Below are 12,579 nucleotides of genomic sequence, written 5' to 3'. Positions count from 1 at the left end.
ACAGGGATTGAGTCTCCAAAGCCTATCACTGAATCCACCTGATATCAATGTGCTGGGGTCACAGAAACATGGTAGACATAAGCCTTGGACTCGCTTTACTTAGGTCCTTAGCAACTCTGGCCGAGTCAGCACCTGGGCAAGGCTCAGAGCCAATCCAGGGCTGCAAGGGAAACTGCAAGCTGGGGGCGGGGCACAGCATTCCCACCTCCTCCCTACCTTTTCAATTAACACTGACTACCCTGCTGAGCCTTATAGGCCCTCAGAGCCACATAAAGCCCTCCCAGACAAAAGGGGGACACAGTAAATAAATAATGAGACAAAATTTTAGATCAGAGTTGAGCTTTCTGTAGTCCATGTCCAGAGCTATTTCTAAGCCCCAGTGGCCGCTCACTGTCAACACAACTAAATCTCAATGAATACCTCTTTGCAGTCTCAGATGCTCTGACTTCTCCAGGCTAGGAAAGCTGGGAGGTTATAGGGGCCCTGGTCTGGAAGGGTCCCAGCCCAGAGCATTGAATTCAATTCACCCACAGGTGGGAGGGTAGAAGGGACACCAGGCCTCACCTTAGTCAGCTGGTCCCCCTCACGCCACAGACAGAAGCCTGAGCAGAGAGTCTCCCCTCGTTGATATTCTGGCGTCTCACGGTGCGTGGGCAGTGTGACTGACCTCAGTGCGATGACATAGGGGTCCCTGGAGGGGAGTCAGAGTGAGAAGAAGTCAGAGATCATCCATAGGAGAAGGTGGGTCCCTGTCCTGTTCCCAGGCATATATTTACTCCCTCAGAGCCTGGTGTCTTGCTCAGGGCCAGCTCTAGACAGGGGGCATCTGTGTTAGCATTGCCAGGTTCAGGCCTCAAGTGTCCCCATGGATCTGTGTGTCTTGGGGTTTCTATTCTCCTGGTCCTTGTCTCCAGTCTATCCTGGCTGCACCCATGCTGCAAGTACCAGTCACAAGCTTCCAGGGGACAGAAGCCAAGGGATAGTCATGTGAGAGGTACCCCATGCATGGCCTTAAGTGCAGCAGCCTCGGCCACAAGCACCATGAAAGCCTTGCTTTCAGGAGCCGTATATGCCCTTGCTGGCATGGTGAACCCCCACTGGCAGCCTCCAAACAGCTGGTGGGTTCTGGGTCCAACCACCAGTGGGCAGCAGAGCTCTGACTCCAAGTTGCTGCTCCCCCTGAAGAGGGAGATGGGGACCTCTCCACCCCTACTGCACCCCTCAGAAAGCAGGCACTCACCCATTGTCACAAGGCTTCCGCCTGGAGGCCAGGATCACAAAATCTTGGGGCTTGGTATTACCACTCAAGGCAGGGCTGATGACATGGTAGATAGCATCATCTTCATCTACCCGCTGTACCAGCTCCACACTCCTGTTGGGAGGCTGGAGTCAGAACCTGGGAGCCACAGCAGCTTTCCAGTCGGCTAGGACTAGAGGCCCTCCAGGATACATGCATGCATGAGTGTATGTATGCAAGTGCCCATGCATGTGTGTGCATGTGTGTGTACACAACACACACAAAGTCATGCACACCAGAGCAGATACATGCACATGTATGCATATACAGAAACATACACAGGTATATGTTGACACATGCAAACACATAGGCACACAGACGTGTACTCAAGCAAATACACTTATACAGACTGACAGTGTCAATTGTCAACTTGACAGACTCTAGAACCACCTGGGAGATGGGATTCTAGGCATGCCTGTAGAAGATTACCTTGATTACATTAATTGATATAGGAAGACCCATCTCAACTGTGGGCAGTGCCATTCCCTGGGCAGGGATCCCTGACTGCACAAAATGGAGAAAGTGAACGGAGTGCCAGCATGCATTTGTTCCGCTCTGTTTTGTTATTACGGATGCAGTATGAACAAGTGCTTCAAGCGTCTGCTGCTTTGACTTCATCACCATAATGGGCTGGACCTTGAACCCTGCAGCAGAATGACCCATTCTCCCTTTCTTTGCCTTCATCGGGGTATTTTATCATAGCAACAGAAAAGAAACTAAGACACATATAGACACAGGAACACCAAAGCTACATATAAGCATATGCTCACACATGGGCACACGTGCACAAGCACACAGGTAGACACCACTGAACACACAGATCTGCCCGCAGGTGCACACACCCCAAGTAGCTCTTAAAGGATTTGGTAGCTGTACGTACTAACGAATGAGTCCCCAGTGTATGCCAGGTGCTGTGCTCCTGTGATTTCACTCAGTCAGTCTCCCTCCACAGCACCACGTGCTGTGGGCAGTCTCAGTATCCCCACCAAATAGAGGGACTGAGGCCAGGGAATAACCCACCCTGGGTCACAGAGCTCATGAGAAAACAGGGCTGGGTGTCCAGCCTGGCTGGTAGCAGAGACATAACAAGCCCAGGCACACACACATACATACATCCAGGTATACAACCACAGACTGACTTTGGTACCTACAGACACACAAGGACAATCTCATGAGGACACAGGACCACATCCGCACCTTCCTCTCCTCTCCTCCCCCACTCTGCTGCATGCTGGCTTGGAAGCAGGCTGGCTGTGCCAGGCTAGAGAAGTGTGCTGGGGGCTCTTTACTCTTAGGTCACTCATACCCTCAGTGAGGCTTGATCTGGTCCATACCAGCCCACCTTTTCCAGTTCCTCTGCCTAACCACCACCCATCACCAGCCACTTCTCAGCTTTCTAAGCACACCACCGGCAGGCCCAGGATACTCAGACACAGCATTCCAAGGCAACACAGTTCATTCTCTCCCTCTTCCTTACCTTTCCTTTCCTTCCTGCTCTTGATCTCTCGCTCACTTGTTCCATCTCTTGCTCTTGCTCTGTGTGCATGTGGGTGTGCATGTGTGCGAGCATGTACGAGCATGCACACACATGCGTGCACATGAGTACAAGTGTTTGTGAGTACAGGTGTTCACTTAATGGTGCATTGTGGACAGCAACAACCTCAAGTATTGGTCATTGCTATTCACCTCTGTGTGTCCCTGGCTAACTGGCCCTACAAGCTCCATGGGGTCTCCTGTCTCTGTCTCCCATCTGGAAGAAGGAGCACTGGATTGCAAACATGAAAGTCATGCCCAGTTTTACATGGTTCCTGGGGTTCAAATACAAGTCCTCATGCTCGTGGGCAAGTGCTTTATCCACCGAGCCCAGCACATGGCTGCGAAAAAAGCTTAGGCGAGAAGCCCAGGTGTGAGCGGCTACAAGTGCTCTGCTGAGGGCAGACTCGGGAAGAAGGAAGGAGCAGGCCACTTTGTGGAAAGTCAGCTGGTGATGAGCCACTCACTGCATTCTGGAGTCCATCCAGCCTCCCAGGAAAGCATGTGCAGTGTAGGCTCCAGGTGAGCCACAGCATCAGCAGGACAAAAACTGACTTCCAGGATCTTGAACAAATGCCACTTTAAACATTAACTCTCCCAACCCCACAGGTAGGCTCAGCAGGTAAGGCACTTTCCCAGCAAGCCTACTGACCTGAGTTCAATCCCTGAGACCCACAAGTTGTCCTCTGACCTACACACACACACACACACTCCATTTTTAAGAATGTAGGGGCTGGGTAGATGGTTCGGTGGTTAAGAGCACTGGCTGCTTTTCCAGAGGACCTGGATTTGAGTTCTAGCACCCACATGGCAGCTCACAGCCATCTGCAACTCCAGTCCCAGAGAACCCGATGATTTCTTCTGGCCTCCATGGGCACCAGACACACATGTAGTACACGGACAAATACTCAGGCAAAATATCCATACTTGCCAGGTGGTGGCAGAGCACACCTTTAATCCTAGCACTCGGGGAACAGAGGCAGATGGAAATCTGAGTTCGAGGCCAACCTGGTCTTTAGAGTGAGTTTCAGAACAGCTAGGGCTACACAGAAAAATCTTGTCTCAGAGAAAAAATAAAATACCCATCCTCATAAAATGAATGAATAAAACTTTTTTTTTTTTTTTGAGACAGGGTTTCTCTGTGTAGCTTTGGAGCCTATCCTGGCACTCTCTCTGGAGACGAGGCTGGCCTCGAACTCACAGAGATCCACCTGCCTCTGCCTCCCGAGTGCTGGGATTAAAGGCGTGTGCCACCAATGCCAGGCTGAATAAAACTTTTTGAGAAAAGGGGGAAATTGAGGCCCAGAAAAGAAATGACCTGACCAATGGTGCATAGCCATTTAGAACAGGTACAGGACTTAAATGCAGGCCTCCACATCCAATTCCAGGCTCAGCCCCTTCCCTAGGGCTTCAACATGCTCACGAATCACTGCCACCTAACACATTATACCATATGGTCAGATCCGTCCCTACAGAAGGCCAGTAGGACAAAGCATCATGGGAGATGTTTAGAACATCAGCAGGCAATCCTCCCACCTGTGGCCTAGCAATGGCCCCTCACCGGTAATGCTTGTCCCACTCTGGCCTCCGGAGCAGGTCGGAGAGCAGTGTAAAGACCTGGGCAGCGTCCACGTGCACCACCATTTCCAGGTGAAAGGACAGGAACTCCTCCTCCAGGATGTACAGGCGGACCTGCGTAGCAAAGAGGGTAACCGGGTAGCCTCCTTGCACCACACCCCCAGACCGTGCTGCTGGTGGAGGATGGCTCCTGAAGTCAGGGCTGCCACTGACACAGTCTGACTGAAGACACTCTTGAATGTCTCTGAGACTTAGTCACAACCCTGCAAAAATGGACCTCTGACGGAGCGCAGTGTGGACAGACAGAAAATACCTCTTTAAGAAGCAGTAATCAGGGCTGGAGAGATGGCTCAGAGGTTAAGAGCACTGGCTTCTCTTCCAGAGGACCTGGGTTTAGTTCCCAATACCCATGTGGCAGCTTATAAACCCACTGGAGTCTAGTCCCAGGGGATCCGACTCCTTATTCTGGCTTCTTCTAGGCATACATGTGGTACACAGACACACATGCAGGTTAAACATCTATACATATAAAAATAAATAATTTTTAAAAAAAAGAAAAGAAAAAGCAGTAATTGAGGCAACAGGTCTCCAGATCCTGGCTTTATCCAATTCCCTGTTACAGGCAGGGATATGACTTGTCAAGGGACAGGCAAGAGGGGCAGAGCTCACACTGCCCACTGCCCCATCCCTTCAGGGAGCTGCTGTGCATAGAGCCAAAGTAGAGTGTGGAGGAAAGGGCTGTGCAAAGCTGTGGGCTCAAGAGCGGGTGAAAGGTGACAGGCAGTACGAAAGGACCAGGGGCTTCACTCAGGGCCCTTGGAGATAGTCACATTTCTGAAACTGGGTAGCTTTGAGACCTCGCTGGATTGCTTTGAAGATATCCACTTTGATGCTTGCCACCAGCCAACCTTGGCCACTTGTAAGGGACAGGAAGGGACAGGTGGGTCAGTTACCTCATCGATCTCCACAGACAGCACCCAGTTGTCCTTGGCCATAAGCGTCTTCAGAGAGGATACATTATAATAGCTCAGGTATACCTGGGAAGATACCACCAATAAATGCTACCTTCTCCTGCCCCAGAGGTCCCTGGGTGGGGATGTGCTGATATAGGGAAAGGAACTGGACTTTGGGAAAGGGGTCCAGGCTCCCATAAGCCCTCCACACAACCCTGAGCAGCCACCACCAGATCTGCTACTCCCTCTTGCAAAACAGGGGACACACACGTCATCTGTGACAGCAATCATGAAACAGAACAAAGGGTTTTCCATGGTCCTGGGCCTGTGAATTTCCCTCCAAAACCACTCTGGCCAAAGGGAAGGGAAAGGGCCCTGTGGGCTTTGAAACAAAGGGCTTTACCTGGTTGCTAGGGTCCCAGGGGACAGACAGGGCCACTTCTGCCTGCTTACAGGACACAAGGTATTTCCTGAGAGAGAAGAGGACACCCTGGGTCTCTCAGAGTCCACTGTTCTTAGCAGATGTCATTGTCTACTGCATGCCAGGCCAGTGTTGAGCCCAGTGGGGATGAAGACTTCCTGGCAGGGTGACTGGGCACACTGACACTCAGAAAACAGCCCCTGAGAACATGCATTCAGTTCACAGGGGACTGGCAAGGAAAAAAGGACAAGGCTCAGGCTCCCCTTCACCCAGGTCTCAGTATTCTCTTTGGAATGGAATCCATGTCACCTGCAGGACTCTATAAGGAGCAAAGTGCTTAGTATATGATAAATGTACCAGAAAATGTAGGCTTTCCTTATTAATACAGGGTGTGAGTCTGGATGCAGCTACAACACTCTACAGTTGTTTTGTTGTTATTTAAACTTTTTATGATTTACCTATTTTTATTTCTTATGCATCTGTGTTTTGTCTGCATGTAGGTCTGTATGAGGGCATTGCATCCTCATGGAACTGGAGTTACAGACAGTTGTGAGCTGCCATGTGAGTTGCTGGGAATTGAATCCAGGCCCTCTGGAAGAGCAGCCAGTGCTCTTAACCTCTGAGCCATCTCTCTAACCCTACTCTACAGTTCATAAGGTACTTTACAGAAGACTCAGACATGTCAGGTTACACATCTTGAGCCACTGGGTCTGTGTTCTAAACCTTTCTGGGTTTTGCTTTAGTTGATTTGTTTTGGTTGAGATAGATCTCTCTATGGAGTCCAGGTTGGCCTTCTAGCAATCCTCTACCTCATCATCCCTGCCAAGTGCTGAGATTTGACTGTTTCATCAAACAGGTCAAACAGGCCTCAGAGTCACTGGGTTAAAAACAAGATTTAAAATCACCCAGACCAAGCCAGGACCAACAGTAAACCTCACTCAACTGTGTGTCGTAAGGACAAGAGACCTCTAACCCTCTGTCCTCAGTGTTCTGGTGTATAAAAGAGCAGTAAGATGCTTTGTGTGACAATGAAAGCAAAACAATATGCAATGCAAAGAGCCAGCCCAGAAGACAGAGGCAGAGGACTCCCAAGAGTTCAAGACCAATCTGAACTACTTAGTGAGTTCCAACCTAGCCTAGGCTATAGGGCTACAGTGTGAGATCCTTTCTCTAAATAAAATTAAATTAAATTAAAATAAAGGGGATTGGAGAGGACCACCCACGAGCTTGAATGTCCTGGAGCCAGTGGGTGGAGCCCAGCCCTGAAGCATGTCCCTCCCACTGTCCTCCCCACTCACCTGTCCAGGCGGATTTTCTTCCTGGCACTGGCCTCTCGGTATCGACGCTCACCCTCCTAGGAAAGAAGCAGGGACAGGTTGTGGTACAGCTGGGATGACCAGCTAACCCATAGCTCTGCCATCCCTGTTCTCTGGGGTCAGAGGACCTTGCAGTCCCATTGAGAAGCTCAGATCTTGCTAGGGCAGCAGGAGTCAAAACATCATTACTGGGAAAGTGTCAGGGCCCCAGTCTGTAGCTTAGCTCCCTGTGGAGTCTTTGGTGACCTTGGGGACCCTGGCCCCCTTCTGGGCCTCAGTTTTCCCCAATGTAGAATAAGATGGTGAAAAAAACCTCACAGTGGTACCTAGAGCTACATTCAGTAGGCACTTGCTGGAGACTAGGCCCTCACAAGGGCTCTGCTTGAGACCACTACTCCTGCTCTATGTTCAACATTCCTGAGCCTAGAACCTGTGATTCCCAGTTTACACAGGAGGAAATGGAGGCCCAGTGGGTTGAATGGTTCCCAAGGTCATAGGAGTACGAGGTGGAGCCGGGATCAGAACTCAGAAGGCCAGCTTAAAGCCCACCTCCTCTTAACCCCACTCAAAAACACAAAGATGGAACCAGTAATTATCCTGGCCGCACGAACTGGCTTTTAGATCCCATTCCCTATGGAGGGATACCTCGCTCAGCCTAGACACAGGGGGGAGGACCTTGGTCCTGCCTCAAATGATGTGACAGACTCTTACGATCGTCCATGGGAGGCCTCGCCTCTCTGAGGAGTGGATGCAGTGGGGGGTGGGGAGAAGGGAAGGAGAGAGAACTGAAATTGGTATGTAAAATAAGATTGTTAAAAACACACACAGCTGGGTGTTGGTGGTGCACGCCTTTAATCCCAGCACTCGGGAGGCAGAGGCAGGTGGATCTCTGTGAGTTCAAGGCCAGCCTGGTCTCCAGAGCGAGTGCCAGGATAGGCTCCAAAGCTACACAGAGAAACCCTGTCTCAGAAAACACACAACACACACACACACACACACACACGCACGCACACACACACACACACACACACACACACAAAAAAAAAAAAAAAAAAAAAAAAAAAAAACAGCAACCGGTCCCCAGCAGGCCAAGAGTGTGTGTCTTTACAGAGAACCCAGTCATCCACATGCCCCTGTCCCCATAATGCTGACCATGATAATTTCTCAAGGGCTCCAAAGCTTTGCAGGCAGTTGGTTCTCCACAGTCACATCTTGGCAAGCAGAAGTTGCAGACCCACTAACCACACAGATAAGGACTAAAACTCATGTAAATATATGTCTAAGAATGTGGCAGGGGTGAGACCCTACCAGCCTTGAGCTCCCAAGCCAGGGGTCTCTGCAATCTGTGGGATGTTCAGGTCCATGAGCCCCCAACATCAGCCAGATCTCATGGTATGTTTCAGTGCTGGCAGGCAGAGCAGGTGCCCAGCTTCATAGGGGAATCCCCGAGTCACGACCAGGACACTCAGATCTGGTAGCACCTCAGTGAAGAGCCAGGGATGGGACTGCCACAGAGTGACAAGTGAGGGAACTTGGGGATAGGGCATTTACCCCAGGCTGGGGACGAATCCAGGGAAGCTTCTGAGGCTGGTCATCTTTGTCCAGGACCACAAAGGTCATGAAGGCACTGTTGATGTGCCGTCGCTGGGTCTCAGCCTCCTGGCGATAAGCCTCCACACAGACGCCCACCTCCATGCTAAAAGGTCAAGGGAACAATGGAGTCAAGTTCAACGGACCTTCACCAGGCTATGCTCTGCGACATCACACACTAACACACAAGCACACACAGGCAGGCAGGTGCACCTAGAGTATCTACACACTCTCTTGCAGATCTTCCAGAAACTGTACCCAAATCCCACTGGCCAGAACCATACATGTCCTCTTCAGTGATCTTACAGAGCACATAGTGTGTTCATTCATCAAATGAACCTGTCCAGCCAGGCTTCAGGCTAACAACCCAGGAAGTCCACAAAGCAAGAGAGCAAAGACACCCAAAAGTCACCAGAGGGCAGGTGACACAGCTCAGCAGGAAAAGCATTTGCTGCCAAATCTGACAACCTGAATTGGATCCTAGGGATGCATTATAGTAAAAAATAGAAAACTGATTTCCACAAATTGTCCATGTGGCATGCTCAGGCATCTCTCTCTCTCTCTCTCTCTCTCTCTCTCTCTCTCTCTCTCTCTCTCACACACACACACACACACACACACACACACACCACTATAAATAAATAAACATAATTTCTTAGAAATTAAGTCACCGGAAATTACAAAGGAAGCTAGGCATGCTGGCATGTGCTAGTAATCCCACCACTAGGGATGCTGAGGCAGGAGACTGACATGAATTAAAGGCCAACCTTATAATCCCAGCCCTGGGGACATAGAGAAAGAGACATTAAATAGCTTGCTCAAAGCCACACAGCCTGTGAGAAGTGGAGCCAAACTTGAACCCAGGCTGCCCGACTCCAGAGTGCTCACCATTAATGAGCACACATTCTCAGAAATAGCCTTTAGTTAAAGTCAGTTGCAGTGAGAACAGATATCAGAACTCATCCCAGGGTGAGATGTTAGAATACCTGTTTTAGGACATGGGTAGGAAAGGATCCAGGAAACATGAGCAAGAAGAGGCCCTGTGACCCTTGCACCCAGCCAAGCAGGAGAGAGATGGGGCACACAAGCACTGGGCAGCTTCCCACTTGGTGGGAGACAAAGAACCTATGGAAAACCTAGAGAAAAACCCCAGTTCCACCACTAGACAACAATGGGAGTCATAGAACATTCCAGAAAAGGGAACACTAGGTAAACTTGGGCCATGTGAACAACTCTGCAATTCAGACCTTGTTTGCTGGGGAAAGACTTGGTGGGTCTGCATTAGGTAGTTTCTAGGGTCAGGAAGAAGCCACAACCCTTGGTGGCCCTGTCGCAGCCATCCTGACTCCTCACCTATGCTTGAAGGCGTTATTCACGATGGCCTTGAACACCAGACGGTCCCCCACCTGTGATGGGCCTCGGAAATGGAACATCTCAATGGCCTTGAGTGTAGGGTGGGCATGACAAAGACGGCTAGGAGAAAGATAGGGAGACAGAAGAAATGGTTGGTGCTACATCAGGGTGCTTGGGCCAGCCTTCTCAAGGCCCTAGCCCCTAACCCATTCTGGACCACATGAATGGTCCTCTGGCCCAGGTCAGGAATAATTCTGCTCCGTGTATCACACTAAAGCTGTTTCCAGCTTAGCATGCTGAAGCCACAGTACATGGCTAAAAAGGAGCTGAATTTGAGGCCAGAAGAAAGCAAGCCTAGAGTATGACCCCTTCCCCTCCTTCCATTGGCATTTTTGCTTCAGTGTCTATGTCCCCTGATACCTTGGAGCCCACTCCTAAAGAGCTTCTTGTCACTGGAGGCCCCAGTGAGGTACTGCTCCACCAGAAAGCTTTCCCTGATCATCCCAGGCCCCGAACTCCTCAAGTCTCACACTCACAGACCAGGCTTCTCAGATGTTATTGCTTAGACACACTATCTCCAGCTTAACCTCAGAGTTGACCTAAGCTGGGCTCTCAGAATGAAAACTAGCCCAGCGGAGGAAGGTGGCTTAGGGAGGGGCTGAGAGGACAGCAAAGACAAAGTCATGGAGGCACAGGAGTGTCGATTAATGACCACCGGTTATCACAACTGTTTTTTTCAAACCCTTACAGCTAGAGTTCCATGGACTCCAGTCCAGTACAGGGGCTATCAGAGGAAGCAGAACTTATTTTCACCATTAGGAAGAGGGACCAGTCCACAGTGGTATTATGGTGGGGCTGGGCAGTGTACTGAATGGTGGGAGGTCACACCAGGAGCAAAATGAGGGGCTGGGAAATTTGGAGGGCAGGAACAGAACCTAAAGGAGCAGTTACTAACTGGAGTGCAAACAAAGCCAGACCAGGGGCGGCTTCAGGGTCAGTCTGGTGGGGAGACTCCCAGTGGCTACAGGAATGTTGATGGGTGGGTAGAAGAAGGCATGGCCGGCTCACAGAAATGGATCCTCACTGGTTTGATAGGTGTAAAAATCCAGGGTTACCTTCACAGAACACCCAAGCTTATAGAGCCTTGAGTTATGACATAGTAAGGGTTTCTCTTGCCAATGAAACAATCTCTGGAAGAAGCAGAGAAGGTGCAAACAGAGGCTGTCTCACCTGGCTGCAATGGTGGCCACATTCTCCATCCAGGCCATGATCTGGCCCCCAAAGGTATTGCCCTGATGATTGGCATGAGGAGGCAACACCAGTTCCACACTCTCCACTCGGGTCTTCTCTGCTGGCACCATATTGCTGCTGTCCTTGTCCAGATCTGGTCAGGGAGGAAGGCGGGGAGGTAAGAAGATCCCCAAGGATAGACTGTCCATGGAAGCCCCAAGACACTGACCCCCACCCTGGAGTATTAACGTAATACCACCAATTGATCACAAGGCTAGACCAGCCCTGGGTAAAGAATGGAAGGACATGGAAGAAGGGACATAAGCCTGCCACAGGGCAGCAGACAAGGCACACCTGAGCCAACCTCTGCCACACCGAACACAGGCTGTATGACCTTGGATGCGTCAAGCAAACCACTGGATCTCAGACACCCATCTGGAAGGAGCCAAGTGTCAGCCCCAGCCAGACAGGATTGTGTGTCAGTGAGGGATGGGTTGTAGCTGTAATGTGCTCAGCTCAGTCAGTGGCTGCCTGCCACCCTGACTGGTCCCTGTTCCTTGCAGGGGTGGCACTAGGATACCACTAGGTGGGAGAGGCCAATGAGCAAACAGGACCTCAGGGGCCCAGAGAACTGACGCCAACATGCCCAACTGAAACAAAGTGCTGTCATGTGTCCCCAGAATCCTAAGAGAGTCCTCTGCAGAGCACCCAGCAAAAAAGATTTTCCCTTGGATGAAAGGCCTGGTGAGATGTCACAGGGAAGCAGAAGCTGAAAATGACCTAAGCCCAGGTCTGGAGGAGGTACTGGCAGGCACCAAGGCCTTTGGCTAAGCTTATGGGAGGACACAGGCCCTGGGGCTGAACCTTTAGTCTGAGGCTTGGATGCCAGGCAGAAGTATCTAGACTGACCCTTGGAGGCATGCTGCCGGGACAGCAGGGATGTGGGAGGGTTGTGACAGAATGGACAGAGCCATAGAACCAAACCAACTGGAAGAGTTGGGCTTCCTCTAACTCTAACATCCCCTAACTAAGTCAGCACAGTGGGGTTCAAGTAACTCAGAGCTCAGAACTCAGAGTCAGTGAGTTTCCTCTGCTCAGAGTCAGTGAGTTTCCTCTGCTCTCTCCAGGTTTTGGCAAAGAACAATTACCTGGCTTGTCAGTTTTGTTGTTTTCAGTGCTGGGAATTGAACTCAGGGCAATGTACATGCTAGTCAAGTGCTCTACCAGAACCTCTGTGTTCTTTTGTTTGTTGTGAGACAAGGTCTCTCCTTATAGCTCTGGCTGGGCTGAAACTCAATTAGTAGAACA

The 12,579-nt window shown here is 50.6% G+C and overlaps 1 protein-coding gene across 1 annotated transcript in view; it reads right to left on the bottom strand.

The window, feature by feature from the left end:
* Acot11 (acyl-CoA thioesterase 11) overlaps positions 1 to 12,579 on the bottom strand; it is a 50,977-nt gene that overhangs the window by 4,182 nt on the left and 34,216 nt on the right. The window contains exons 7-15 of the mRNA XM_027402356.2: positions 11,272 to 11,425; positions 10,042 to 10,161; positions 8,650 to 8,794; positions 7,081 to 7,136; positions 5,765 to 5,831; positions 5,362 to 5,445; positions 4,392 to 4,522; positions 1,241 to 1,372; positions 565 to 691 (exon numbers count right to left, since the gene is read on the bottom strand). Coding sequence (XP_027258157.1) covers positions 565 to 691; positions 1,241 to 1,372; positions 4,392 to 4,522; positions 5,362 to 5,445; positions 5,765 to 5,831; positions 7,081 to 7,136; positions 8,650 to 8,794; positions 10,042 to 10,161; positions 11,272 to 11,425 — 1,016 coding nt within the window. The remainder of the gene's footprint in view (positions 1 to 564; positions 692 to 1,240; positions 1,373 to 4,391; positions 4,523 to 5,361; positions 5,446 to 5,764; positions 5,832 to 7,080; positions 7,137 to 8,649; positions 8,795 to 10,041; positions 10,162 to 11,271; positions 11,426 to 12,579) is intronic.

This window comes from Cricetulus griseus, chromosome 2 (assembly GCF_003668045.3).
Source record: "Cricetulus griseus strain 17A/GY chromosome 2, alternate assembly CriGri-PICRH-1.0, whole genome shotgun sequence".
Classification (NCBI taxonomy): domain Eukaryota; kingdom Metazoa; phylum Chordata; class Mammalia; order Rodentia; family Cricetidae; genus Cricetulus; species Cricetulus griseus.
Note: the sequence above shows the minus strand (reverse complement) of the source record. Positions and strands in the feature narration are given on the sequence as shown.